Source organism: Mobula hypostoma, chromosome 3 (assembly GCF_963921235.1).
Source record: "Mobula hypostoma chromosome 3, sMobHyp1.1, whole genome shotgun sequence".
NCBI classification, from domain to species: Eukaryota; Metazoa; Chordata; class Chondrichthyes; order Myliobatiformes; family Myliobatidae; genus Mobula; species Mobula hypostoma.
In genome coordinates, this window is record NC_086099.1 from 143,401,376 (window position 1) to 143,413,879 (window position 12,504).

General features: G+C 39.4%; 1 protein-coding gene across 7 annotated transcripts in view; it reads left to right on the forward strand.

The window, feature by feature from the left end:
• The window catches only part of ica1 (islet cell autoantigen 1), a 119,695-nt gene that overhangs the window by 37,469 nt on the left and 69,722 nt on the right, over positions 1-12,504 (forward strand). For all 7 annotated transcript variants that reach the window (XR_010017409.1, XM_063043800.1, XM_063043799.1 and 4 more), the window contains exon 7: positions 6,747-6,872. Coding sequence is in view for 6 of the 7 variants with exons in the window: in XM_063043800.1 (XP_062899870.1) it covers positions 6,747-6,872 (126 nt within the window). In the remaining variant the exon portion in view is untranslated. The remainder of the gene's footprint in view (positions 1-6,746; positions 6,873-12,504) is intronic.

Here is a 12,504-nt window from a genome sequence, read left to right on the forward strand (position 1 = left end):
CACCTGGGAGGCAAACTACCAACCGTGTTTCTTTTTTGCGTCCACAGAATCACCTATCTGTCCCCCTGACTATAGAGTCCCTTACTGCTGCTACCATCCTCTTCAGTTTCGTACCCTTCTGAGTCACAGGGCCAGACTCTGTGCCAGAGAGTCAGCCACTATTGCTTCCCCCACCTAGGTTGTTTTACCCCCCTCCCCCCCAAACAGTACTCAAAATGGAGTACTTAATGTTGAGGGGGACATGGGTGCTTTCCACTATCTGATGTTTTCCCTTCTGTCTCCTGACAGTCGCCCATTTGTCTGCCTTGGGATGACCACCTCCCTGTATCTCCTGTCTATCACTGTGTCACTTTCCCTAACAAGCCGAAGGTCATTGAACTGCCGTTCCAGTTGCCTAACACGTTCTCTAAGGAGCTGCATCTCGATGCACCTGGTGCAGATGTCTGGTAGCCTCTCGGAAATCCCACGTCTGACACCCAGAACAGAACACTGGCCCTGTAGACATACCCCCATTCTCTCAAGAATTAAGTAAGAAAAAAGAAATAAGGAATGAACTTGCCTACATGCCTCGCTTCTGCCTATTCTCATCGAAGCCCTGCTGAGCTGAAGCCTCACCTCTCTGACTGAAACCACTTCAACTCAGACCGCTCCAGTAGACAGTACCCCGCATTTATGGGGACTGGGTATTCAAAGCTCTTTGCTGGACTTGTCAGGAATGCTTCTGCTGCATCTGTACTGTGCTCCAATCAAGCACTCCCATTGGAAAAACTTCCTGCTTTTGAAAGCTCTTTGCCAGACTTGCACAGGAACGCTTCTACTGCCCCTGCGCATACTCCAATCAGGGACTGAGAACAAATGCAGAGAACCCGACAACTGAAATTATGGAAACAAAGTTGGGTTCTGTATCACAGACAAACACTCAAAATATCGATTGATACAAGCTCAGCGCTCTAACCAGGAAAAGTGGTCGCTCGGAGCGGCTTGTAAAGTATAATCAGCAGATTCTCCCTATGCTGATGGAATCCAAATTTCAGGGCACATGATGCACGATGTGCCAGAAAACGTGGAAAATCTATTACAATTATGTGCTCCTGCCCGATCTAATCCATTTTTACACCTTCAATGGACTGCATTACTTTAACAAGGTGTCAAGGACACTCAGACTTGCTGTTAATAGTGGACACATTTTCAAGATGAGTAGAAGCTATTCCAACAAAGAAAGATGCTGCTACACACGCAGCAAAAAACTGATGAAGGACCATATTCCTAGATGGGGATTGCCATGTCACGTCGACTCTGACCGAGGAGCACATTTCACTGGGAGTGTTTGTCAGGAATTATGTCGACTGATGAACATTGAATGGTCTTTCCATTGTCCACATCACCCAGAGTCACCAGGACAAGTTGAACAAAATGAATGGAATCATTAAACAGTGGCTGACTATCATGAGGAAGGCACACCATGGCTTACAGCTCTTCCAATGGTCTTGTGTGGCATCAGAGCAACCGTAATTAAGAAAATTAAGCTAAGTCCTTCCGAGGTGATAACAGGGCTTTCTATGTCAGTGCCGGGAGCACGTAATCTCAGAGAGGCTGATATCTACATTATGGCAGACAGTTTAGTTAACTATTGTGTGAAATTAACCCAAGCTGTCCAGTCGTCTTCTCAACAGGTTTCTACCACTTGAAGTGATCTGACAGAAGGAAGATGCATCCAGGTTCCTGTTGAGTGGGCCCTGATGAAGAAACCACATAAGGAACCATTGGGACCTCACTGAGAAGGTCCTTATCACTGGTTCAATAGTTCGACTTGATATCAGAGAATGTATACAATATACAACTTGAAGCTCTTGTTCTTCGCAGGCATCCACGAAAAAGAAGGATATCCCAAAGAATGAGCAACAGTAAAAATGTTAGAATGCCAAAGCCTCCCCTACTCCCCTCCCACGCATAAACAGCAGCAAAGCATCAACCCCCTCCCTCCCCCCACCTACTTTGAAAAAGCATCAGCACCCTCCTCTCACCAAGCAAGCAACAGCAAAGCCCCCAAGAAAGACTAACTCAGCGGTGAAAGTTGAAGGTAAAAGTAAGTGCATACCCTCCAAGCACTGCAAGCAAGGTAAAGTGGTATCCGATGAGTACAACTAGCGCTGTGGTTAATGTGTGAGTAACTTTTGACTCGGTGCCCACGCTGCTGGGCTACAGTCAGCAAATCACTAACGAGCCAGAAAACGTCAAACAGAATAAACAGCTACTGGACATTATGAAGTTTATTCTAATATTATTTGTTGTTATAGTTTTGCCAGTTTTCCCCACTCACAAACCAATTGAGGTGACACACAATGTATACTTGCAAACGTCACATGAATTTGCTGATGCTGTTAATGCCTTGAGTTGTTGGGTATGTCAGTGATGTATACCAAACACTGCAAAATATTCACCTATGTTCGGCATTCCTGCAGATGCAAAGCAAACATGTGCCCTCTTCCTTAACCAAAATTCATTATCACTATTCAGCAAAGGTGATATTAACATTATGCCCAGGATTCATTATTCTCAAGGAAGTCATAAATATATGATGATCATGCCCCAACATACCACCCTGAACTAGAGCATTTATACAATATAATTGGCATGATTTAGGGAATGGGGCTTGTACTTCTCTTCCATGTAATTGTTTAGAATCTTGTTATTAGGTATAACTTTCCTGCTATGAGACTAAGGGTAAACAGTAACATTGCTGATGCCTTGGGAAAAGTAATAGTCACCCTGCGTAAGATAGTTCTTCAAAATTGTGTTGGATCTTCTTTTAGCAGTTAAGTGGGGAGCACGTGCAGTTATAGGCAAGGAGTGTTGTACTTGCATACCTGACAAGGTTGAAGACATAACTAATTTGGCTGATCACATTCATAAAGAAGCAGCTAAAATAAATCAATCTGATGGATGGGATTTCTTTTAACTGGATTTATTTAAATCTTGGAAACAGGAGTTACTCAATATTATGAGTCATATTATTTGTCCTGATATGCCTTATGATAATTTTCACCTTTTTACTTGTATAAGGGTCACCAAAAATAGCGTATTTCAAACTCATGTAAGTGTATCTGCTAATCTACCAAACAACGATATAATCCTGTGAATACTCTTTGTTATTTCCATAACTTGTGTAGTTTTTAAAATTATTTTAGACTTAATATAGCTATCACAAATGTCTCTCCCTCTGAACTTTTAGTTGTTGGCTATATTTAAGAGGGAGTTAGATATGGCCCTTGTGGCTAAGGGGATTGGGGGTATGGAGGGAGGGCTGGTACAGGGTTCTGAGTTGGATGATCAGCCATGATCATACTGAATGGCGGTGCAGGCTCGAAGGGCCGAATGGCCTACTCCTGCACCTATTTTCTATGTTTCTATGTTTCTATATCACAGATGGATGGCTAATGAAGAAAGAAATCAAGTTACAATGTACTCCACAGTTCTCCCAACTGAGCCTGGCTGAGATAAGAAACTGAAACTGAGAATCACACTGGTTTACCACCAAGAAATTAATTTCAGATCTACATATTTCCAATTATGATCAGTTACCTATCACAGCCTGAATGTGTTCTGTCAAATTCAGAAAACCTAAGTGATTTTCCATTATTAGGGTGCCTCTCTGCTTCAAATCTGGATCACTCTGGTGCTGTAAAGTTACTTAAATCAGAATCTGAGCAGACTTTGGAGGTCCAAGAAAAAAATATTTTTTTACGCCTACCTCAAGTGATCTAGTGTGAATGGTATGCAAGACAAGATTTTCTCTGTATTTCAGTATGTGTGACAATAATAAACCAAATCTAAGTGGAACTTAAGGCAGGACTCACAGACTGCATTCCCTCCTTCAGAGACTTCAGCCCACTTACTCATCTAACTTTATATAAAATGCATCAAACTGGTGCCTGAGTGGTTTCTCCTCATAAAAGTAGAGTGATTTAAAGTTAATTGCTTGGCATAGATTGTGCATGTAAATTTAGCTGAATTTACTTTGATCAATCTATTCTTTTGGGCTTGATTAATAGGAAATGTTTGCAATATGATATGGCTAGGGATGGTGGTATTCTTATATGAGGGCAGGTGCTGCCATGTTTCACAGCTTTGTGGGATGTAGGGATGATCAGAAATAGTGGTGATGAAATTATGGGTCAGGATGGATTTATGGGAGGAGTAAGTATTTTCTTATCTTGACCTTCTCAGGAATTTCTGATAAACACTTACCATTTGGATCTTACTGTTCCTACCTCCAGTCAGCTGATCTGACCTTACCCTGAACCAGATATTAATTATAAAACTGGCAACAGTTGAGGCACTTGGATTTGTTAAATATTTATTTGTTCATAATTATTTATTTGTAAAGTAATTACTGCCTTTGGAGATACGTTATTAAAGTTTGTTACCCCACCCACCACTCCTTTCCCCAGATACCACCCTCACCCACCCCAATGTCTGTTCAAACAACACATTAGGATTTTGATTTTTGAAATTCTGCAGTCTTCATTCCTTCTGTCGTGTGTGATTAACATTATCTCCATCACAGTCTGTGTATAAATTTGACAGAGAAGGGAACAAAATGAGACCAGGATGCCAAAACAAAATATATTTAGGAAAGATTTTTCACAATTTTCATTGGTAACCAAATATCTCAAATTAATGAATGCAGAATTGGATTGTCAAGACAGAAAATATGGTGTATCTTGAAGTTATGAATACTCACGGTGGTGTCTGAAAAGAGGATGCTGTCTAAGTTGCATGCCATCTTGGTCAATGTCTCCCATCCACTACATAATGTACTGGGTGGGCACAGGAGTACATTCAGCCAGAGACTCATTCCACCGAGATGCAGCACTGAGCGTCATAGGAAGTTATTCCTGCCTGTAGCCATCAAAGTTTACAACTCCTCCCTTGGAGGGTCAGACACCCTGAGCCGATAGGCTGGTCCTGGACTTATTTCATAATTTACTGGCATAATTTACGTATTACTATTTAACTATTTATTACTATCTTTCTATTACTATTCTATTACTATTTATTATTTCCATGACTAATATGACTATTTCTATTACTATTTATTATTTGTGGTGCAACTGTAACGAAAACCATTTTCCCCCGGGATCAATAAAGTATGACTATGACTATGACTATGACTATGACTATGACTAAACAAACATTTATCGGTCAGTTTTTAGCAAGTCATGAACATCCTTTTGTGCATTTATCACAGGGAAGTTTTCAAGGCCCAAAAGCTTGAACTTGTTTGAATTGAGTTTTTTTTTAATGAGGAACAATTTTCCCTGACTTGCTTTGCCATTATGAATAAATTTAATGTGGCGGTGCCTTATTACGCTATGATTCTCTGGTCATGTGTGGATTTGTCCAGTTCTGGATTGGATCCGAATTTGGAAGTGTAGTAGACAGAATGACAGAGGTGTTACTGCTCTAACTTGCATCTGGCCTCAGTATAGCAGTACAGGAGGCTGTGGCTGTACGTGTCAGTGTGGGACTGGGAAGTGGAATTAAAATGGCTAGCCATCAGGAGATCCTAGCAGCTTGTTCCACACTCACACCTCCCTCTGAGTTCAGAAGTCCCCCCTCAGGTTTCCTTAAATATTTCACCTTTCATCCTTAACCTATGACCTCTGGTTCTAGACTCGCCCCACTTGGTGGAAAAGCCTGCATTCATAATTTTGTATGTCTTTCAAATCTACCCTCATTCTCCTGTGCTCCAGTCCTAACCTATTCAGCGTTTCCCTATAACTCAGGTCCTCAAGTCCAGCAACATCTTTGCAAATTTTCTCTGTACTCTTTCAATCTTATTGATGTTGTTCCTGTAGGCAGATGACCAGAACTGCACACAATACTCCAAATAAACCCTTGCCAACATCTTATACAACATCTCAACTCCTGTGTTCAGTTCCCTGATTGATGAAAGCCAGTGTGCCAAAAGCCCTCTTCATGACCCTATCTACCTACAGTGCCACTTTAAAAGAATTGTGGATCTGTATTCCTAGATCCCTCTGTTCTACCCCACCCCTTGGCACCCTACCTCTCACTGTGTAAGTACTATGGTTTGTCCTCACACTTATCTGCATTAAATTCCATCCACCATTTTTCAGCTCACTTTTCCAGCTGGCCCAGATTGCGCTGCAGGCATTGATAACATTTGTCGCTGTTCACTATTTCACCACCCCGCCTTCCACGTTTGCCACGTTATCATCAAATCATCGATATAGATACAGTGGACCCAGCACCAATCCATGTAGCACAACCACAGTCACAGGCCTGCAGTTAGAGAACCATTTACTACCACTCTTTGGCTTCTCCCCTGAATCCAATTTGCTACTTCATTCTGAATGTCAAGCGACTGAACTTTCTTGATCAGACTTCCAAGCAGGACTTTGTCAAAGAAGCCTTGCTAAAATCCAGGAAGCTATATTTATTATATATTTTTGCAGTCCCACGACTGATCCCTCTAGTATCCTGCTGGTCAATTAGAAGATGACCCTCTCCGTAGCCAGTCTTTTAAACAAGGCAAAGTATTGTGCTCTTATGACTTAACATTTTGTGAGGTCCCTTTCTAAATGCAAATACCTTGTCAAGGTCAAACTGGTTTGCTCTATGCTTAAAAATATATTATGATTTCTATTTTAATCTTTATTAATGCTTTTTGTTCAAAGATGTCTTGAATCATTAACTAATTTATGATTTTATAATTTAAGGTCCAAGGCCAAGTTCGTATTACGAAGATTCACTTTGACAAATTAAAGAATGATGTGTGCCAGAAAGTGGATTTACTGGGAGCAAGTCGTTGCAATCTTCTTTCTCACATTTTAGTAACTTATCAGGTAAAAACTTGAAACTTCTTAATCTTATTATGTTGGTTACTTATGGACAATCAACAAATAAATTGGACTGCTTAGAAATGAAATGAAAAAAATGTATAAAATAATGTAGTTTTTATTTATTATACCTTTTGCCAATTTTACCATTATCACTGACTGACAAAAATAAATCACCTACGGTAAGATGAACGTATTGATCTGAGGCCATTTGTTTTTTTTTGTATTTTCACTGGTTCAATTCAAAAAAATTATACTAAAGCTCGAATTTATTGAACTTTTGCATTATTTCAGTTTTAAAGTAAATAGTGCATTATAACTGAGTGAGCATAAGCAATTGGTCACCCTTGTTGTTAATAATCCTATGATTCTGGTTTATATGGTGGCCCATGCTTCACTGCAGAGCTGCAAATAGCAAAGAAAAATGTTGAAAACATACTGAATTCAAAAATTAAGTGCCTAGTCAGCTCGTCTTCTTTTCCAATGTAAACTTTAATCTGCATCTGCGTTAAACTATTATCTGCATGTTGAGAATTGGGCTTAATTCTCTGTGTATCCTAATTTAATGAGCTCCAGTGTCTGACTGCTGTACAAATTGTGAAATTTGCTTTTGATATAATCAGACATAAAGACCAGTATTTCTATGGAGTGGGCAACACATTGGAGGGTTTAGTCAGTGGGTGGAGTCTGGAGACACTGGTGCCCTGCTGAACTTCTCAATGCAGAAAGATCAGAGACATGGGCACACCATACAAGAGAGGTTCAATGCAGGAATTTGTTCTGATTTTGATTTGCAATTTAAGATTTTTAATCTCTCATCTCCCACTTTTTGTGCATGGTTTGATAATGATCCCAAACTGTTTGTAATTTTAATCAATTTGGTTTCCATGTGAAGGATAAACTGCAATTGGATCTAACTGGGAAGTGTTTGTCAAATAAGGGTATGTTGATTCTAAAATGCCCTCCCTATAAAGAGGGGTAATGCCTTTTCAGAATATAGAAGTAACTTTTGGCAGAAGATGTGGCTACTGTCAGATGTTGCCCAACTAAATATGGAAGAAGAGGCCCTAAACTCCTGTCCCAGAAGTTTGTAAATACGAGAAAATCTGAAGATGCTGGAAATCCAAGGCAAAACATACAAAATGCTGGAGGATCTCAGCAGGTCAAACAACATCGATGGAAAAGAGTAAACAGTCGACATTTCGGGCTGAGACTTTCTTCAGGACCTTTGGGTTTCAGTAACTCCACTCTCTGATCTATGTTAGCCTAACGTCGGTGGTGGGGAAACTGCTGGAGTCAGTTATCATAGATGTGATAACAGCACATTTGGAAAGCGGTGAAATCATCGGACAAAGTCAGCATGGATTTGTGAAAGGAAAATCATGTCTGACGAATCTCATAGAATTTTTTGAGGATGTAACTAGTAGAGTGGATAGGGGAGAACCAGTGGATGTGGTATATTTGGATTTTCAAAAGGCTTTTGACAAGGTCCCACACAGGAGATTAGTGTGCAAACTTAAAGCACACGGTATTGGGGGTAAGGTATTGATGTGGATAGAGAATTGGTTAGCAGACAGGAAGCAAAGAGTGGGAATAAACGGGACCTTTTCAGAATGGCAGGCAGTGACTAGTGGGGTACCGCAAGGCTCAGTGCTGGGACCCCAGTTGTTTACAATATATATTAATGACTTGGATGAGGGAATTAAAAAGCACTTAAAATTAAAAAATACAAAGTGGAGTGTATATTTGGATGCAAGCACATTATAGTCAGTCTCCTTTCCTTGGCATCACTGTGTATTGCTTTCTGGTAACTAATTGCCTAATTGCCTGGAACAGCTTCCTAGGATCATCCCCAGGCCCGATTATCCTTAGCAATATCCCTTAATTGTTGTACCCTGAAGAGGGAAGTCTATGTTATATTCCGGTTTTAATTTCCTGTCCCAGCACCCCCCTCTCTGATAGTAACTAGGGAGGTTAATCTTGCAGACTGTAGCAACAGTTTCTTTTGTTGTACCTCGGTGAGGTGGAAGCTCCTCATCATAACGGTGTCTGGTGACTTATCTGCTAAATCACTCCAATCCAGATCTTTGTATTCATCCTCCTCCCTTCTTCTAGATCTTCCTATCTCTGCAGCAAGTTGTCCCTGCTGCTTTTGTATCTGCTTTAAACACTTTGTATGATTTCTAGTGTTGCTTTTTTTCTTATGTGCTGATTTCAGTATCACATTCATACCCATACTTAAATCATCATCATCGTCATCAGGTGCCATGCCCAGTTTGAGCTTTGACTGCCATGGCCCACACACTCCTGTGTCGGGTCAAGTGGATCAATTCATTGGTATTCATTTCCAGTTCTCTGGTCGCTGTCTCCATCATCATTTGTGTTTGTCTTCCTCTTTGTTTTGTTCCCTTCAATCTTTCCCACAATTACCGTGCATTCTAACTCCTCTTTCCTAATCACATGTCCAATGAAGTTTCATTGCCTGTTCATGATCTCACACATTATTTCTCTTTTTGTGTTTGCTCTGTTCATGACATCCTTGTTAGATATTCATTTCGTCCATGATATTCTTTGCATCCTCTTCAAAAATCACATCTCTGCTACTTGAATTTGTTTCCTCATGTTACTAGATATTGTCCAACATTCTGAGCCATATAACATAACTGGATAAATGTAACATTTCAGTACTCTGAGGTGGGTTGTCATGCCTAGTTTAGTATTGGTCAGTATACTCTTTATTCTCGTAAAAGTGTCTTTTGCCATCCCTATTCTTCTTTTGATGTCCATGTCGCACCTGCCATCTGATGTCACCCAGCTTCCTAAGTAGCAAAAGTTCTGTACTTGTTTTATGTCTTCCTCATTTATTCTCAGCCTGCAGAGAGGATTGATTCTCTTTCTTTTTTGATATCACCATACATTCTGTCTTTTTGCAATTGATAGACCCATTTTTACACTTTCTTCAACAATTATATCAATTAAGTTTTGTAGTTCTTCCTCCATACTTGCAATTAACACAGTGTCATCTGCATATCTGAAATTATTGATGTTTTCATGGCCAACTTTGATACCCAAGATGTCTCTTATTTTTTTGTAATATTGTTTCACTGTACACATTAAATAAATCGGGGGAAAACACACCCTTGTCAAATGCCTCTCTTGATTTTTGTAAACCGACTCACTTCTCAATCTTTCTGATTAAGCGGAGGTTTTTCGAATCTAGATCTAGAGTTTTCTGTAATATTTCAAATAATTTATTGTGCTTCACTTTATCAAATGCTTTTGTGTAGTCAATAAAACGAACAAACAAATCTCTTTGCACTTAAATAGCTCGTTCTGATAGTATCCTTAATATCAGTATTGCGTTTCTTGTACCTTTGTCTTTCACAAAACCACATTGTTCTTCACCTATTTCAGCTTGTATCTTACATTTAGCTCTTGTCATCAAAATTCTTAGAAGTATCTTGGTGATATGACTCATTAAACTTATGGTCCTATGTAATTCACATTCTATTGCTCCAGCTTTCTTTGGAAGAGTGATAAATACTGATTTCTTTCCATCTCTTCTGATATTATTCCAGTCTCATAAATGTCATTGATTAAATCAGTAAGTTTTTCAATTCCATAATCTTCAAGGGCAATAATTTGTTCTATTACTAATTCATCAGCACCTGCTGTCTTTCCTTTCTTCATCTTATTTATTGCATTACGAACTTTAGATTTTAAAATACTTGGAGCTTCAATGTTTTTATTAATTTCTGGTTTTTCACCTCGATTGTCTTCAAACAATCCCTGAATATACTCAGTCCATCTGTTCATAATCTCATCTTTTTCCATTGCTTTCAAACATCCACCTGAAGAACAGAGGAGCTTTTTACCAGTGATATTCTTGATTTGTTGATGCAACCTTTTTGGATCAGTAACAGGAATTCTTTCTAATTGCTCACGTTCCTGGTTTAACCATTCTTCTTTGGCTTTTTGACATAAGCTTTTAACTTTTTTATCTAAGGACTTATATTCTATAGGATTTGCTTTCTTCCGTCTCCTTCCTTCCATTAGATTTTTGATTTCATCTGTCATCCATTTATTCCTTGTGCTTTTTTCATTTTTAGGAATCACTGACTTTGCTGATTCTACAAAGGCACCCTTTAGAGAGTTGAATTTTGTTTCTACATGATTCCTATCATCTTCAACAGATTCTGTTTCTAGACTTTGAAATCTCTTCCTTACTTCAATTGTAAATTTTTGTCTTAAGTTTTCTTCTTTAATTAATCGCAAGTAGTCAAGGGATTGTTCAGGTTTTTGCTTCTTCAGTTTTTCTTAAGTTTTAGTTTTACATGACATACTACTGGGTTATGGTCACTATTACAGTCTGCACCTGGATATGTTTTGCATTGAGTCACTGAGTTTCTGAATCTTTGGTTTAATGTAATAAAGTCAATTTGATTTCTAGTGTTATCACCTGGGCTTTTCCAGGTCCACAAGCGTCTTGGATGGTTTTTAAAGTAGGTATTCATAACGACCTGATTATTCATCTTGCACCATTCTACCCATTTCTCACCTCTTTCATTTCTCTCCCCTAGTCCAAATTTTCTAGTGGTATTTCCATCAGCACCTTGTCCCTCTTTAGCATTTAGATTTCCCGTGACTATAACAACTTCTTGAGATTTGCATCCATTCTTTGCTTGTTCAAGCTCTTCATAGAATTTATCTATATCCTCATTTGTTCCATCTGTTGTTGGTGCATATACCTGTATAATGGCTAAATCAAATGGTTGTCCTCTGAATCTAACAAGGAGCATTCTTTCTGATATTGCCCAATGTTCTAAAACACTTTTTGCCATGTTTTCATCCATAAGAATTCCTACTCCATTAGAATGGGATGTTCCTCAAGAATAAATTAGTGTTTTATTTCTATTCTGACATGTTCCAGCACCTATCCAACAAACTTCGCTAATTCCCATAATGTTAATTTTTAGTCTTTCCATTTCATTTATCACATTGTCCAATCTTCCTGCTTGATATAGGGTTCTTACAGTCCAAGTGGCAATAATTTTCTTTTGTGTTACTTGAATTTTATGAGCAGTAGCTTGATGACGGTCGGGGATCCCCTGCTGACCAGTATCAACTATACCGAGCAAAGCATCTTCAGAATTGTTTCGACGCTGTTGTTGTGTGATAGATTTTGTGAGTTTGACCATGGTTTTCTTAGCAAATAGATTCTAGGAAACCTATTATCTAGCAATGGTGGTTTGCTATTGCCTATCATTGGGCGAACTAAAGAAATCGCCATTTCTCTTCCCAAATGTTCATCCACCTGTACTGTAGCCGTTGACATTTGAGGTCCTAGGTCATCCGCCTTCTCCGTCATAAGTTCAGTTACTGAACCTGCCGGATCTACCATTGGCCTTCGCTCGTATCCTGAGCAGGAACCCTTGCAGGTGCTACCGTTCTGGGTCAGAGTGGCCCTGGGAGCAATGAATGACTAAAGGGTAACTCCACTTTCCCCAAAGTTCTGAAAGTCCCCAATCAGAGCCTCATCACCGGTTACAGTTTAGAGTCATACCCAGAACATATACTTAAATCTCTGCATTTTTTTCCTCATAACCTCCACTTCATTCTTGGCTACTCGGGCTTCTTG